This window comes from Trachinotus anak, unplaced genomic scaffold (genome assembly GCF_046630095.1).
Source record: "Trachinotus anak isolate AG129_WGS33_773 ecotype Australia unplaced genomic scaffold, CSIRO_AGI_Tana_v1 ptg000016l, whole genome shotgun sequence".
NCBI classification, from domain to species: Eukaryota; Metazoa; Chordata; class Actinopteri; order Carangiformes; family Carangidae; genus Trachinotus; species Trachinotus anak.
Genome location: NW_027273867.1, coordinates 16,264,602 through 16,281,837, shown reverse-complemented (window position 1 = coordinate 16,281,837; position 17,236 = coordinate 16,264,602). Strand labels below are relative to the sequence as shown.

The following is a 17,236-nucleotide window of genomic DNA, read 5'->3' as shown; positions in this document are numbered from 1 at the left end:
CTAGAAAACCTACTGACATGCTATTTATAGATGAGGGTGATCAATGTAGTTTTCAACATCCCTGTCTTGCAAGCTTCAGCCTTAAAAGGAACAATGTGACATTTTGAGAAATACTCACATTTACTTTGTTGCAGAAAGCTGGATGAGAAGAATGACATCACTCTCATGTCTGTCCATTAAATATCAGGCAACAGCAAGCAGCCTCTTAGCTTATCTTAGCTTAGCATAAAAAATGAAAGCAGGAGGAAACAGTTAAACTTGCTCTGTCTGAAAGGGAAAAAAAATCTCTCCAAAAACACCTCTAAAGCGAATTGATTTTCACATTACACAATTTACAAACAGTATAAAAACTATAAAAACAACTTGTGGTTGTGTGCAGTTGCCACACCTCCCAAAATGTTTTGTACATATTAAATAAATAAGACATAATTAGTCGATTAATGAGCTTTAGAGATGTTGGTATTTACGGTAAGCTAGGCTAACGTAAATAAAATAGAATCTTTGACAGATTTTGATGTGTTTGTGTGTGATGCCTGGGTGCGCTTGCATAATGAACAGTGTCTGTGTCAGTGATAAATTTACGGCACGCGTTTAAGGCGAGGGTCTTAGTGTACGTGTGTGTGTGTAAGAAAGGCCCCGTGACCTGAAAAGGTCTTGATGTCAGCAGGCGGGCAGACAGATGCTCTGCAGTGGGAGAGAAACTCTGAGTCTGACCCTCAGGTCATGTTTAAATGACGTTTCAATGAGGAGGGAGGGGGAGGCAACATTGTGCGTCTTCTTCGGGCCCCCCTCCACCCTTGTCTGTTAAGCTCTTCTGACTCCCCCTTCATCAGCTGCTCAACCACCTCCTCTCCTCTCCTCTCCTCTCCTTTCTCTCATTTTCTGCTCTTTTTGCAGAGTGACACATATCGCACACGAGTATGAGCAGTCAAACATCAAAACATTGGGTGATCTGATTTGATTGTAGATGTCTGGACTTATTGGATTATTGTATTTTTTAAATACAAAAAGAGAATGAGTAGAAGTATTAGTGACTTCCAATAGCACAATTACTTGATTAATTGATGCAGTAATTCTGATAAACTCTATATGTCCAGCAAAAATGCCAGAAACTCGCTGTTTCCTGCCTCTTAGATGTAAGAATGTGACAGTAAACAGTTTGCAGCCTTGATGAGGTGGTTGTGTGTCTCTTTCTGTGCATATTTATATCAGGTATTATTTCTTAAAGGCAACTGTGGCAATGTTAAGCAAATGATACATTTCTGACACATCTGCTGCTCACATACATGCATTTGTGTTGGAGTTAATTTGTGTGAGAGAGCACAAGAGAGAGAGAGAGAGAGAGAGAGAGAGAGAGAGCACAGCTGTCATTTATGTTTCTGAGGTTCACTCTGGTGAAAGAGAATGGTAGTCATTTAATGGGATTATTCTCCCTCAATGGACTCTACTTCACATGCACACACACATACACACACACCACACACACACACACACACACACACAAACACACAAACCCCAGAGCAGATGGCTATGGTAGTAAACAGTGACTGATGTGAGCTGTTATAAAGAGCAGAGTCTGTTCATTCATGTTGACAGGCTTTGCACCAGGTTTAGTAAAACTGACCTTAGTGGTGTTGGAGATCAGAGTGTGATCAACCAGCTCCAGCTTGAGTGGAACAGTCTGTTTCTCTTGTTAGAGCAATCACACATTGAAACGCTGCAATGACATTTATTGTCCATTCGGTCACTATACATATGTCGTAGTTAGCTAGAAATTAACCTTTGTTTTGAAATGAAGGAATATTTGAAAGGAGATGACTGCAGGCATAAAGATATATTGTATAAACCAGGATCTGAGTGCATAATTATCAATGAAATGTCTAAACAAAACCCTGAAGTATTATATGCATTATTATATGAAATGCTTTGAAAATAGGTCAGAAAGTTTGTTTATACAGGATAAGGAGATTTCATTTTTAATTATTTACATTTGGTTATGTGCTTTTTCTGATGTACTATTTATCACAGTGGATCTAGGTTGTGTGTAATACTGGTCTCTCATAAGATGCCAATCTTCTGTCTAAGCATCATTACGATTATTGTCTCAATTACAGGAAAATAATAATTTAGTCACTCATTAACGGGAGGTTGGTGGTTACATATCAGGAACTAAACCAGCAATGCCACAGTGCATGTATCCAAGGATAACACTGATTAACGATCAGTAAGTCATTTCTGCAGCAGTAATGATAGTGAATGAAATGTATGTCTACATTTAAGTCAGTAAAGTACGTTTTTTGTTTTACTAATTCTTCCCTAATAAGAACTTTTGTATTTGAACCAATATGCCAGACTAAATAGAAGCTTTTAACTTCTCTCTTGCAACTTCTCTCCTTGCTCTCACAAAGAGTGTCTGAGGAAGGGTCTCTTTTCTGTGATAAAGCAGATGTTTCACCAGCAGAGGACACATCACTATGACACAACATAGCATTGGACATTTCTGCAGTGAGGCCACAAAAGCAACTTGCTAAGACAAAACTACAACCAAAGGTCCAAATTACTGCCAACCACTGCTGGTACACATCACATCTTTGGAAACATAGAGACATAATACACACAGCCACCATTCTCCACCTGTAAACAGACTGATGGTTCTTATTCTAATTTGTAAAAAAAATACTGCGTAAGTGCTATGACTGATCAGCCAAGTGGTCAGCCCGCTGCTGTTGTGAGGTGATAGCCACTCGCCATACTTCCTCTCAGGAAGGGTGGACACTTGGGACTGACAATATCTGTGTGTGTGTGTGTGTGAGAGAGAGAGAGAGAGAGAGACAGAGAGAGAGAGAGTATGCTGGAATTCTAGGAATTAAAACAGTGATCCTATCAAGAGCTTGAAGAACACACATGAGCGCACACACGTATTCTGTAATCACATGTGTGTTATGACATCTGCAGATAAGTGTGCGCATGTACGTTTACGTTTATGTGTGGGGTTGTGAATTTTTTGATTCCTCCAGGATTAATGAGTAGCCAGCTGACAACAGGGTTCTCTAATGCAGAAATAAAGAATAGACATTGAGGCATTCACTGTGTTTTTAGGCCTCATTAAGGCCTGAGACTTGAGTTGCTTGCAAGCTGAGTTGCTAGTGTCCAATTAGTTAATAAATCAATGCAGTTGATACATTCTTGATAATAGTCATAGTTGTGTAACTGCTCATTTATTTTGTGCAGACTGACCTTAATATGATGTACTAGTCTACTGTAAATCTGCAATTATTATTTATTTTTTTAAGCCTGGTCTTTACTGCACTAAATCTTCTTTAATCTTTATCTTAATCTATATGGAGAGCTATTTATAGCTTGGATTTGTCCATACAGTGTGTGTGCTTGTGTGAATTTGTATTTTCACATTATGTACTGAGTGTGTATGTGTGTTTTTGGATCAAACTGTCTATGCCTATATAACTTTTTAATATCCTTAATACTGCATATTTGTGCATAGATGTACTTAAAGGCCAGAGATCATAAGAGGGGAGGGAAGGGTCAGAAAGGTATTTTCTTAAATCCTCATAAATCCTGTTTTTTTTAGATATACATCAGATATTGAGGATTATCTATGGCATCTTGTGGTTCTATGGGTACGTGAGTACGTGAGTGTATTTTGTATCGGTATAGAGAGGATTGTAAATGACAGAATAATGTTCCTAGATGGATTTTCATCTGTCTGACACAACAGACTTCAGGTCTGAAGTGTGATTGTAATGTAGGGACAATCCAACTGCCACTCTGAAAATCTGTAAGAGCACAGAGTGTTGTATAGATTTAAGTAAGTGTGTTGATGAATGGACAGATTCTTTGATGTTTACTTGAGTGGTAACTAACAGCACCAATGTGTCTCTGTTAACACATTGATCTGAACTGAGAGTGGCCCTAGAATGAAGTGCTGAGATCAGTTTGATTGGGACCAGAGTGGACTATTAGTCAATCAATGTCTTCCTCTCATGGTGTCTCTCACTCTGCACCCACACAGAAAAACACACATACATCTTATTATGCACTTCCTTCTCTTGGTTGTAAAATTGCTGCTGCGCCAGCTGGATAACAGTTAAATCAAACTACTTTTTGAACTTATTTTCCTTCATCTTCTCTCTTTCTTTCTTCTCTTCAGGCTAAAACTCTTCGTAAGTTGATCCAGCAGACGTTTAAGCAAGTAGCCAATCTCAACGACGAGCAGTGCATCCTGAAGTTCTTGGAGATACTTGCACCAATCTACCGCTATGACAAGGAGTGCTTCAAATGTGCCCTTGGGGTAGGTTTCTTCCTTTCTTGCTGCCACTCCGCTGTTCCCCCATGTAGCCTGAAAACTCTGGTTAGTTGTGTTAGGTTGACCCCTTTTGGTAGCATCAGGTCTTGCATGTATTAAGGATGTGATGGTGTCCCACCGAGAGTGTCTTATAATGAGTAAATGAATGATTTTCTCATATTTATCTCCACCTCTTCCTGTGGCTTCCTCTTTCTCTCCCTCTTCAACTCTGTCTTTTTTACTCCTAACAGTCCAGCTGGGTGATCCAGGTGGAGTTAGCCATCGGGCCAGAGGAAGGGATCAGCTACCTCACTGACAAGGGATCCACGGTGAGTTTCTTCAGCAGCACATTGTATAACACACCCTGGTTTATCACAGCTCACAGCTGGCTTCCACTGATTATGTTCTGCATCCTGATTTTATTTGAGCCAAATGTTCTCCAAGTCACAAAAGGTAGCATTAAGTTTAAGTGGAAGTGCTGGCTTGACTCCTGAGATAAAATCACTCGTTCATGTGATTATGAAGTAACAGGATTAAGTTTAGCATAGTTAACATGATTTCATTACTACTCTTTCTCTTCCTTTTTTTGTCCCCAGCCTACCCATCTAGCTAACTTTAACCAAGTTCAGTCCATCCAGTACTCTGCTATGGAGGAGAAGGACAGGAAAGGCATGCTACAGCTCAATGTAGCTGGAGCTCCTGAGGTACTACCAGCTTGTCTGTTTGTCTGTCTGTCTGCACAACTGTGTCTTTCTCTTTATTCACTATATTTATTTACAACCCTGTTTCCAAAAAAGTCAGGACACTGTGTAAAATGTGAATAAAACAGAATGATTGCATGATTTGCAAATCATGTAAACCCATATTTAATTGAAAACAGAACAAAGACAACATATCAAATGCTGAAATGCTGAAATATTATTGTTTTATGAAAAAGATATGCTCAATTTGATGGCAGCAACACGTTTGAAAAACATTGTACTGAACAAATTTCTTATATGATGAGTTGTAGCAACTAAAAGTAGCAATCATTGACATTTGTATGTAGTTCCATATATGTCGAGAGTTGCAGTATGACAGATAAAACACCCACTGCTGCTTTTTATGCATTTTACTGTGGTGTACCCTGCTTCACTTAGAGGTAGAGAATGTCGACTGTACCCAGACTGAGCTTCATTCAAAAGAAAAGAGGGTCTCCTGTGATATTTAGTGTGATGTGATGTGTCGGTGGAGTTTAATAGGTTTGTCCAACAAAAGACAGAGAGTACTGACATAACAGTCAGTGTGCTGAGGTGCAAAAAACAGCATAAACTCTCTGTGTTAGTAAACATGCAAGCTGTGTGCATTGGACCCTGATATAACTATGCTAATACTGGTGGGAAAACGTGTGTTTCTATTGATGGGTATTTACCTTTATGACTGTCAAGGACCAGTTCATAGATGGTGGCCGCCCTAAAAAAAGGCCTTTAGTCTCTAATTCTGAGTTGTTGACAGTTTGGTGTCAAAGGTTTGTCAGAATCTTGGCTTCATTGAAGTAGGCAGAAGAATGGAAGGTACACTAAGTTCCCTCGCTCTCCTGAGCTAACTGTATTGATTTTATATTAGTCACAATGATCACCCTGGCCTCTAGTGGACTCTATTAGCTGTATTAGCTCTATTACTTCTTACTCTGTGTGTAACTGAGATGGACACAGAGATTAGTTTTTGGTTGTCCATGCATAGGTTTCATATAATTGTTCTAATCACAGAGGAAGGGTTTCGTAAAGTTCTTCTGTTTTATTGGCATTTATAGTATTGGATGTACTCACTCACACCCACTATGTGAGAGAGAGGAGTTTCCCCTGATGTACAAGCAGTGGGAAACCCCCACTGAGCTGTTATGTGTAAGTGTGTGAGTATGCCTGCATTTTTTGAGATAAAGGCTCTTTGTAACAGACCCGGCACTGTGTGTGTGTGTGTGTGTGTGTGTGTGTGTGTGTGTGTGTGTGTGTGTGTGTGTGTGTGTGTGTGTACAGCCTTTAACTGTTACAACAGCATCACTGACCATGGCAGAAAACTTGGCTGACTTGATCGATGGCTACTGTCGACTTGTCTCCATGGAAACTCATTCCTTCATCGTCCGAGTTCAGAAAGGTATGAAGCTGTAGTTTCCTCCTTTTTGTCCAGCTCCACAGTTCCCCAGAATCATCAAATATATTATAGATAAACATGACTGAACTACTCACAGAGTATTAAAGATTTTTTAGACAGAGAAAAACTGTGAGCTTTATATTTTTATCTCTATTTCTCTATCGCTATCTCTATTTCTGTAATTTGCAGTGCAGTGCTTTTTATTTATTAATACTATATGATACACTGGACTACAGCTCTTGTCCCCCACTATGAGCATCTTAGTTGTATTGTAAATGTACCAGTTCTGGCTGTATAAGGAATGTATTTTGTATGCAGAAGAGACTGTGATTTGGTTCTTTGGTTCTTTATTACAAAATCCTGAATGTGGTCTTATATATTTACTGTGTTTTATAATAATCATTCTGATCTGGATGATGTGTGCTTTTGTCCTCTAGAGGGAGAGAGAGCGCTGCCCTCCATCCCAAAGTAAGTACCTCACTCATTCCCAGAATTATTATGGTAAACAGAACACAATAATCCAGAAACAGTCTTTTGTCAGAGCTGTAATTCATCAGAGTTGTTGTTTCCCTTTCTGTTCTACATGCACATTGTGTGTTGACTGTTCTGAAATTTTTAAGACAAAAAACTGATGTTTCAAAGTTAGAATAAAAACACGTTGGCACACATTTAGTATTCTGTTTTTTGTTTTTTTGTTTTTTTGTTTCTTTAAATGCCAACACTGACTGTAAATAGTTTTTCAGTTCTTGATCCTCCTCCATTACCAGAGAAATCCTTGATGTCAGAATTCCTCTGGAAACAAAAAGGCCTGATTTATTACCCTGCTGAAGAAGAACATTAAATCAGGCACATGGACTTTCAGGACAGTGTTGGGTTTAACAACTATGTTCAGACATGATCATCCAGAGAGTCTATTGTTGTTTCTGTTCCTGTTTGCAGAACAGGCCTCTTTGACATTTCTATTAGGAGACTTGTTGTGCCAGTGTTTATCCCTGTTCAGCTTAGTATAGTGGTTTGACACCTAAAAACAAAAGTCCTTACTCAGCAGTCAGAAACAAAGGAGATGTTTAGTGGTCAGTTCAGGTGACAGGTTAAAAATGAAATGTAACTTGAACCATTAATATGTCTTTATTGTGTTTTCATGTAGATATTTGTAATTTTGGGTTTTTGGTGTATTTCTATGTGACATGTTTTTTGTCTAAGTTTGCTAACACTATTTTTATGGATCAGTGATTTCTGAAAAGTTTTCCTCAACAGAAACATATCATTTGGTAATAATTGTAGGGGAAACTGGAGATAGTTCTTGATTTCTACACTTCCAATGAATTCCAGGACCAAATTCCATCGTTCTCTCCAGGAAAAAAATATATGAAGTGTTACCTTGCCTTTTAAATCTTGGAACTATGATGGAAATGAGGATTTTCTGTATTTTGTAGATGCATAAATACATCAAAACCAAAATGCCCCACAACTACCCAAACACTATTTAACCGTAATTCAATCCAATCCTTTTTACTGAAAGCTAATGTGAGTGTTGCATCAGAAATAGGCGACCAAATATATTCAGTGTTTTTCTCCACAATCAGCCTTTTTAGGAATTGTGGCCCAGCAGGCCTTCAAAAGATTTTTAGGGAAAACATGACTTTAACTCAGAGCTGGTTGTGTTTGTTTATCTGTGACCGTAGCAGCCTCGACGTTGGTGTGTCCACATTTCACGGTCAGTTGTTCAGATTTAAAAAAAAAAACAAAAAAAACTTTTTGCTTACATTTGGTCATTACAACTCAAATCTCTCTCTCTTTTTTCTTCCTCTCTCTGTCTGTCTCTGGTCAAATAAGGAGATAAGTTTAGGAGCCAAATATTTTCCACTTAGGGTTTTTAAACACTCTGGTAGTCTCCTCCTCTTTCTCTCGGTCTCTCACTCTCTCTCTCTTTGCTCTGTGCTTTTCTTTTCCCCGCTGCCGTTGTGGTCTGTGATGTAAAGATAGTAGTAGAGCTCAGATGACTCAGACAGAGAGAGACCACGGCAAAGGTAGAGAGATAATTGAAACAGTACAGATTAATTTAGCAGTATTTTCTTTTTCCATCCTGGAGAGCTCTGAGTGTGAAGAACAGCTTCCACAGTTTATTGTTTATGGGAAATGTGATGCTGAAAATCACTGTTTCGGCTTAGCATTGGTATGTTCATATTGTTTTACCTGAGTGTTAAACTCTTTGACTGATGTGTAATTTTTTACCATATTGTCCTTTTTTCCTCTACTCTAGGCTGTCTAACAATGAGAAAAAGTTAGAAGCGGTCAGGAGTGGAGTAAGAGCGATCTCTGTCTCAGGTAAGATAAAAATCATGCACACAAACTCACAAATCGACTGGTTTAGTGGATGAACACAGGCTGTTGGCTACTTTGGCTACAACTACTGTCTTTCATTCTGTCTTTCCATTTCCTCCAACATCTGTTTTTTCTCTCAGTCATTTTTTTTCCTTCTCATCTCTCATTGTTTTCTCCTCTGTTGGGACTGCCTCTCCCTCTCCCTCATCCCATCTTCTCTGCTCCTGCTCTCTTTTGTTTACTTCCTCCTCTCCCCATCGGTCTTTCTCACATCTCCCCCACCACTCTCCCTCACTCACATCCATTCACTCTTGTTTTGTTTTTTTTTCCTCTCACACTCTGGTCCTCTTTCCCCCTCCTCATTGGCTGAAGAACTAGTGACATCGACACCTCCTAAGCCAACCAAGGCGCGGCGTTTCCTCCTCCCCTTTGTCTTCTGTTCAGATTCGCCACCCAATGGTATCCTCGGCTCTCATTGGACAGTTAGTAGAGGAGCGTATCCACAAAATTATCATGTGGTGGAATAAAATGCCCGATTTGATCATCATCTTTATTGGGTAATTTTGCAATAAGATCCTGTCTAGAAAAACTGGACAATCAACTTAAAAGTTGTTTAAAGTATTCCTTTGGCCTCTGTAGTTGATTGTAGCACTAATTTGGTTCACAGAAATTTTCAAATAATGTCCACTCAAAATATTGACACAGCTTTGGCAGCTTTTTCCAGATTTGTCCATATTTTCATGGTTTTGTGGATTAATAACTGTATCAAATCATTTTTAAGGATCCTCTCTTCTACTAAACTGTCTTTGTCCTCGCTGCTTGGTTACTTTACTAATTCAGCCTTACACAAAAGAGTGAACACAATTTGACTACAATAACAGGTTGTGTGTTGCTGCATATAACCAAGCTGTTGTGCATTAAAATGGGACACAAATGAATAAGACTCTGAGAAGTATCTCCTGTGAAACCTGAGGTTTTATGTGTTTTTGATGCACCAGTATGTCTCTTCTCCATAAGTAACCGGTTTTACACATTTTACATTTGACAACAAGATTTCAGTTTTGAGTCTACTTGCTGACAAAGGCTACTAATAATGGGCATTTTCCATTTTCCTGTTAGAAATAAGCCTGTAGAGACACACAAAGTAAAATGTTTCTCTCAAGTCTCTGTTCAGTGCATGCCTTGCTGTTGAGGTCACAGTTTGGTTATTTTTAACCATTATTTTAAGTGTTTTATGTCAGTTAATTCAAAAGAGGCAGAGCTTTATTCGTGGCAGGGTGGCCAAGTGGTTAGAGATCGTTCTTCCATTAAAAGATTTGGGTTCAACCACCGAGTATCTGCCCTGTTCAAGTGCCTTTGAGCAACTGATCACCGCCAGCTCGAGACTGTTGTTCTGTCGCTAAGGATGATGACAACTAAACTGTTTCTCTTTTGGAAAAAATAGTGCACACGAGAGTATAAACACACAGACGTTATGGGCCATTGTTATTCTACCAAAATTAAATCCATCTACATGCGTGTCCTGCACAAAGGTTTACGTCCTAACTGGGTCAGAACATGTCCTCGTGTCTCCATCTGTGGCTTTGGCAGCCGTCATCAGCAGCTCACAGGATTCCTCAGAGAAAGAGTTGTGGGTCTGGACAGCAGCTGCTTTGTTGTTGAAACATGAACAAACGATCCAAACTTTTCCTTCTGAAGGCTCCAAACGTGACACGCAGGCATGGTCGACATACCACTTTTAAAATCTCAAATTCTACTGTGAACTATGGTGATTTAGTTGAACTGGCAGTAATTGCTTTATTTATGTAGAGTACATGTCTCTGTGTTGGTTTATTTTCTTATGTTCAGTTCAAACATTATCACTCATTCTACACCAAATGTCGCTTAACAGATGTTAAAGGTATGGACTTAAAATTGAACTAAACTTTGTCGTTTTCTGTTCCTCCTACAACTAAAAGCATCTTAACGATTCTGGAGTTAATCTACAATACAAAAGCATTTAGATTATGATGCTCTTGGTGAACACCTTGAGCTTAAGAAGGTTCATAAGTTGTATTTGCATTCATCTTAATTGTGAAGGTCACAGGTAGCCAATGCAAGGACTTGAACTGGAGTCTCTCTTAGGAACAATAATACTCCTCCTGGTTCAGGTTAGAATTACAGTAATCCATTACATCACAGTAATCCAGTCAAGACAAAATGTCTGCACAATTTCATCATTCCCAAGGAAAAAAGTATATGAGACCATTCTGAAATTACTTTTGTAAAAAACTATTTTCTGGTCATGTGAGAAACTTTGAGCTTTAACCAGTGTTGATGATCCAACCCTGCTCACTGTTTCAACAGGGTATCTGTAGGTCTTACAAAGCTTTAAAAATCATTGAATTCACATTCCTCACTTAGATGGTGTTTAAATTTTATTTACAAAAATCTTAAATTTTTTCCTTTGTTGTTTTTAATTCGTTAATGCATCCATCCCTCCATTTTCTGTTGCTTATCCAGATCCCAGTCACATTAATGTAATTAATTATATCATTAGAAATCAAGATGTCTAATGGATGCTGGATGGATCGAAATTATTGTTATACACCGCTGGGAAATACTTAAATAATGTGATATAATGATGAATAACTGTATTTCATATTGCCTGCGCAGATATTCTATTATACTTTAATACTATAGCTGATACGATGGTGAAACAAGTGTTAAATTTAATTCTATGTGATTTTTAAAAATGTAACTTGGTGAAGACTCCATGAGGCATACTGAAGTTTAAACACTGCCTTGCATATCATTCATTTTACTGCCATGTTACCTGCACAACATTAATGAGAGTTGTTAACTAACTGTTGCTTTTTCACTGGAGATATTTTGGATCTTAACTAACTGCTCACTGAGTGTTTGGCTTTGCAGATCCCGCAACATCTCCCATGTTGTTTCAAGGCTTTTCATGCTCTAACCTCTTCTCTCTCCTCTCTCTTCTCCACTCTGCCTCCTGCTTTTCTCTCTCTCTCTCTCTCTCTCTCTCTCGTTCCTCCTCCTCCTCCTCCTCCTCTGCTGTCCCGTTTCCTGCATGCTCTCCTGGACCCTGCAGAAGATCTTAGTGGGGATGGTAAAGTTATGCTGTTGTTTATCAATCTCTCTGTTGTTCCTTCTTTCTTGTCTTGCTCCACCAACACACTGCATCCTCCTGGGAAAGGGTAGCGTGTGTGTATTGGTGTGTGTGGGTTGATGTTTATGCATGCATTCCTCCCTCCTTAACAATAGCTCTATGTGTGCATGTGCTCTATATTGTAATTATGGTTTGATTTAAATGATATGAAATGATTTAGAACGCAGTGATTGTTTAGTTCAATGTGTTCCTCATGTTTCAGTGACTGGAAACATGAATAAATCACCAGTAGCTTTAATGGGTTTGATGCTGTTGTAGCTATAGCTAGAGTGACCTACTATTTTAGTATTGTGTTTTGAGATGTTTGTGTGTTTGGGTTTGTGTCTGTTGGTGATTATATTTCAAAGCGGGTTACCACTAAATTACCTCTAAATTTGAAATATGTCTGCTATTAACCTCAAGATGAACACAAAAAAGCAGAATCTGTAAATTAAGCAGTATTTCTCTTTAAGGGAACTTCTCCAAACTTTTCTCTCTACACACACACACACACACACACACACACACAGCCACGTGTACTCACATACATTCATGCACACACTCGTGCACGCTGAGTGGAGTAGGGAGAGGTTTGCTGGATTTGAGAGCGGGTGCATTCCTTGCTATAATGGGCTAACTAGATCACACACACACACACACACACACACACACACACACACTGAAAGCATAAAGAGACAGAGTCAGACCGGTCAAACTTAGAAACAGTTGATTCTGTATCCCAAAACCACATGGGACTGAATACGCAGCGATGCAAACAATGGACCTCACAGTACAAACTAAAATAAAAAATATTTCTTATTATATGCAAGTAAAGCATAAAGGCAACAGACAAATTTAAAAACATCTGAAAATAGTTTGAAGTGAGCTGGAAGCATTTTATTGATGCACATATAGCGTCATAAAAAGAATCAATTGCTTTTCTGTTGCTAAAATGTTTTTAATCAAATAAACAATGATAAAATTTTTACTAATGATATGTTGTTTATGATCAGTCTATCTAGTAAAACACACTTTAATAGCAGCACATATTTTTAGAGGCACATTAAAGGCCTGCTTTTCCTCACCATGCAGGCAATGGTTTGGTCATGCCTGTTTGATTAAAGCCTTAAACTTTCTCCAGCCTCTTCTCTTAAGGGGCTATTGTACATATAAAGAATATATACGGTAGCAGTAATAATGACTAAAACCTTAATTAACAGTATTTCATCCATCGTACCCTTTAAGGAGTAGGTGGATATCTAGGGAAATACACTAAATCTGCCCTCTGCTGAGAGGTAGATGAGAACATTGACACCATTCTCATGTCTGTCCTATAAATATGAAACTATAGTTGGCAGTCACTTAGCTTAGCTTAGCATAAAGACTGGGAGGAGGGGGAAACAGCTAGCCTGCCTCTGGCTACAGATTAAACAAACAAGATAAAACGTGTAGCTTGAGAGAAAAACCTAAGAGACACTGGTGAGCAGATCATTTTTTACCTTTAGACAGAACCAGGCGAGTTGTCCCCCCTCCTGTATGCAGCGTTTTTGCTAAGCTAAGCTAACTGCTTCCTGGCTGTTGCCTCATATCCAGCATGCAGATATGAGAGTCCTCATCTAACCCCTATTTATGATTTCTTTAAGCACCAATGTAATAGTAAGCACTTTGTATTGGCAAATATCCAGCATTTTATTCAGCCTCCTTTACATGAACAGTTAAACAGCCATTCTGTGGGGCTTTCTTCAATGTCCTCCACATGGCAGGTTGTGGGGAAATGTCTTGAGAAAATTTGCCTCAGGCTTTAGAAAAGGATTTCTGATGAATTTGGGGACACGTTCCCACAGAGCCTGATAAATCCAAAGCAGAGCTGTGAGGGGAGCGTTCAGGACAGCAGATGTTCGACTCTCGTTTCCAACAGCTGAGTCTGCACACTGATTTTATTTTAAACACCACCATCTGGTTACGATAGACTCAGTCCATCTTTCCCTCTCTTTCTCCTGCTGGCTCTCCTCCACCCCCCTCCCCTGCTCTCTCTGTCTATCTGTCTACCCTAAACGCTAGCACCTGCTAACATGACAGCTAGACACACCATTTCTGTCTCTTCTTCTCTGTGTTTCTCTCCCTCTTTGTCCTACTCTTATATCCTGTTTTCTCCTTCCCTTTTCTATCTTTTCGTTTTCTACTCGTCCCCCCTGTCTCTCCTTTCTGTCTTTGTTTCCATCAACACCACAGCTACTCCCTGCACCCCAGCTGCTCTCACACAGACAGATATGCACAACACATGCTCAGCTGACATTCTCCGCCAAGTGTGTGTGTGAGAGAGAGAGAGAGAGAGAGAGAGAGAAAGAGGGGGGAGAGGGAGAGAGAGGAGCTACGTGGGTGTAGCTTTGCGCTGGAGTTGACGAAACTGAGATCATATTTAAGAGTTAGCAGCTTTATTTTGAAGTTTTTTGTGCACTTTTATTTTTTCGCTGCACACACGTGTGACTGTTTGTATCAGGAACCCTTCGTACCATAGTGGACATACGGTAAATCAAGCAACATGTGCACCAATGTTTTGTTTGTGTATCTGTGTTATTTTAGACACATGCCAGTGTGTGTTTTCTGTTATCGTTCTCATGTTAACACTGTTTGTATATGTGTGATGTTACAGAGACTGACGACTATGCAGAGATAGTTGATGAAGAGGACACATACACCATGCCCTCCAGTAAGTAACTTATTCCATCTCGTCTTTCAGCCTCATCTACCAACTAAAATATTTCTACTGAAGAAACTGGCTTCTGTTGCACTGGCACAAGAGAACTGTACAGTCACTGTTTCACTGTTTCTTCTGTCAGACGCTTACGCTCTCAAACAAACCTTAATTTCGTTCTGCTATCTTATGAAATGAGTTTGGTCTGAATCTTTTCCAAGAAACACACACACACACACACACATGAGGAGTAGGAGAAGTTGCATTAAAGCACATTGGGTTAGGTAGCGGTTAATCAAAGTCGGGCCAGTTTCACTGTCTTATATAAACAGTGGAGACATTGGCTGGAGGTCACACAGGCTACAACGCTATACATGTGGTTCAGACATATTACATCTGTCAAATTCATTCACATGTTAGTCAAATCCCTGACTGTGTTGGTGAGTTTGACTATAGCCCTGTTAAAAATGGCGGCTGTAGCCCTCTGTTCCAAAACTTTTTTAAGTAGATGTTTTGGTCCAGTGCAGTTTACTCGTGTATTTGATTACGGGGGCCAACATTGAAAATGGACTGTGTTCTTCTTTCTTCCCACAGTCTTTTTCTATCTTTCGCTGTCCTGCTATATTTATCAGGCTTTATTTCTATGTCTCTTTGCTTTTTTTTTTTTTTGTTGTTCTCTAAGCAAACTTCCTCTAAGCGGACTTTTGACATATTTTCCTGCTCCGTGACTGAGTTTGTGTGTTCATGTCATACTGTCTGCTCCATGTATAAATGAAGCTGTATAACTTTCAATGGCTCTAAAACAAACTCAGAGAGTCTTTTAATAATTCTGTGGCAGCATCAGGTCAGTTTTTCATTAATTAACTTATGTATTAACTAAACATTTGATAAAGAATTGAATGGGTCACTTGTCTTTGTCTGTATACAGTGTGTATGTGTGTGTGTGTGTGCGTGTGTGTGTGTGTTTTCTGAGCTATTTTCAATCTTAAAGCAGCTGTCTGGCTCTTCCCCCTCTCTTCATCTCTCTTTCTTCCTCTTTCTCCCATCGCCACCACAGTGAGCTATGGAGTAGTTGAAGGTAAAACTGCCTGTCTCTGTCTCATTCTGTTCTAGCAAAATGCCTTGATATTTTAAGTTTTTTTTTTTTTTAGTTGTTTTTCTTTGCCTGGCACTTCTCAAATTATTATTATCCTGCTCCATGAAAAAATTTGCTGGAACTTATTTTGTTCACTTAATCCAAAAAATACCCACTGATTTACATGAGCAAAACTGTATCAGTGATATCTGTGGTTGTTTTTTTAAAATTTGGGAACCAGTAGAGGATATTTTCTTTCCTCATTTGTACCTGGCAAAGAAAAATACAAAGACTCAAGGTATCTAATGTCCAGTTTGTTGTTGACTTGTGGTAGTTGGTGTTTTTGTAGAGTGCAGTTCATTTGGGTTTAGTGTTGGAAATGAAAAGGAGAGCCAATCCATAAACAGTGCAAGATGTTACTTTATTAATGGTTGAATCAGAACTGAAAACAAGCTAAACTTCTCCACAGTATATTTGTGCTGTGTATTGGCTTGGTTCTCATTTCACCATCTTGTTGGTTGTGACATTTTTATTTCTTTGTTGTGATTTAGTATTGTGGTCGTATGTTTTTCTTTTTCTTTTTGTACTCTGTGGGTTCTTTTCCTTTGAAGCAGTTATTAATTTCCTGCAAGTGAATTGCAGTATGGATTAATTGCAGTAAATCTCCCTCTAAAGGAATGTATTTTGGTTATGCTGTTGGCATTTGTGACTTTGCCGTGTTTATCTGCTGGTTGAGTTAAGTAGTCTGACTTTGTTTAAGTCCAACAGAGAAGTAAACTTTTACATGATGAGTTCATGATGCTCAATGTCCTGCATAAACCTCTTGAACTCAGTTTTGAAGTCCATTTTTACTAAAGTTGTTTGGCAGCTGACATTAATGGACCTCTGTAGAAAGGCCTCATGACCTTCCTGACTAGGCGGAAATATTGATTTACACATAAATGTCAAAGTGAAATGTCAAAGCATGTGGATGTCAGTTGCAACTGTTCATTTAGATTCTTTTGGACGTACTGAATATAAAAAATACTTCAAAGCAAAGACCACACTGAACACACTTGATCCAATGAATGAGTTTATATAAGTGTGTTGAACAGGCCGCCTTCTCTGCTTTACAGATGGGCTCTTGATGTTTACAAGTATTGAGTGCTCCAGGTTTTTACCTCAATTAATGATCTCATTCAGAAGTACTTGTTTGTGTTTTCCCTCTTCTCGCTATGTCAGTGCAGGCAGAAACAGAAATGATAACGGGACTCTGGTGTGCATGGAGGGCAGAGTGTTTATGAACCTTACATTTGCTTGTAAAATGGGTTTACTATAAGTTGGTATGTTTGCAGTGCTGTATTGCAGTGTGCATGTCATGTCAAGGTTTGTGTTGTTAAAGGTGTTCGGGGAAGGGAATTTACTCTGGATTTACAAACCTGGGTTAAAATATATGTGTACGTATCATGAAGGGTTTATTTTAGTACGACTCTGTTTCCAGTGGATGGGGTTTACCAAAAAGGACAAAAAATGGATTGCTACAAAGTTAAAAATCATTTCAAAGTATATTAAAGGTTT

At 39.0% G+C, this 17,236-nt stretch overlaps 1 protein-coding gene across 12 annotated transcripts in view; it reads left to right on the top strand.

The window, feature by feature from the left end:
• Positions 1 to 17,236, top strand: part of ptk2aa (protein tyrosine kinase 2aa) — a 64,899-nt gene that overhangs the window by 30,936 nt on the left and 16,727 nt on the right. For 2 of the 12 annotated variants that reach the window (XM_071499259.1, XM_071499252.1), the window contains 10 exons: positions 4,169 to 4,309; positions 4,555 to 4,632; positions 4,900 to 5,007; positions 6,319 to 6,436; positions 6,871 to 6,901; positions 8,697 to 8,761; positions 9,131 to 9,217; positions 11,853 to 11,870; positions 14,563 to 14,619; positions 15,662 to 15,682. In XM_071499259.1, the coding sequence (XP_071355360.1) occupies positions 4,169 to 4,309; positions 4,555 to 4,632; positions 4,900 to 5,007; positions 6,319 to 6,436; positions 6,871 to 6,901; positions 8,697 to 8,761; positions 9,131 to 9,217; positions 11,853 to 11,870; positions 14,563 to 14,619; positions 15,662 to 15,682 (724 nt within the window). Of the gene's footprint in view, positions 1 to 4,168; positions 4,310 to 4,554; positions 4,633 to 4,899; positions 5,008 to 6,318; positions 6,437 to 6,870; positions 6,902 to 8,406; positions 8,610 to 8,696; positions 8,762 to 9,130; positions 9,218 to 11,852; positions 11,871 to 14,296; positions 14,438 to 14,562; positions 14,620 to 15,661; positions 15,683 to 17,236 lie in introns of those variants that run through there. The other 10 variants (XM_071499260.1, XM_071499258.1, XM_071499254.1 and 7 more) reach the window with 9 other exon arrangements.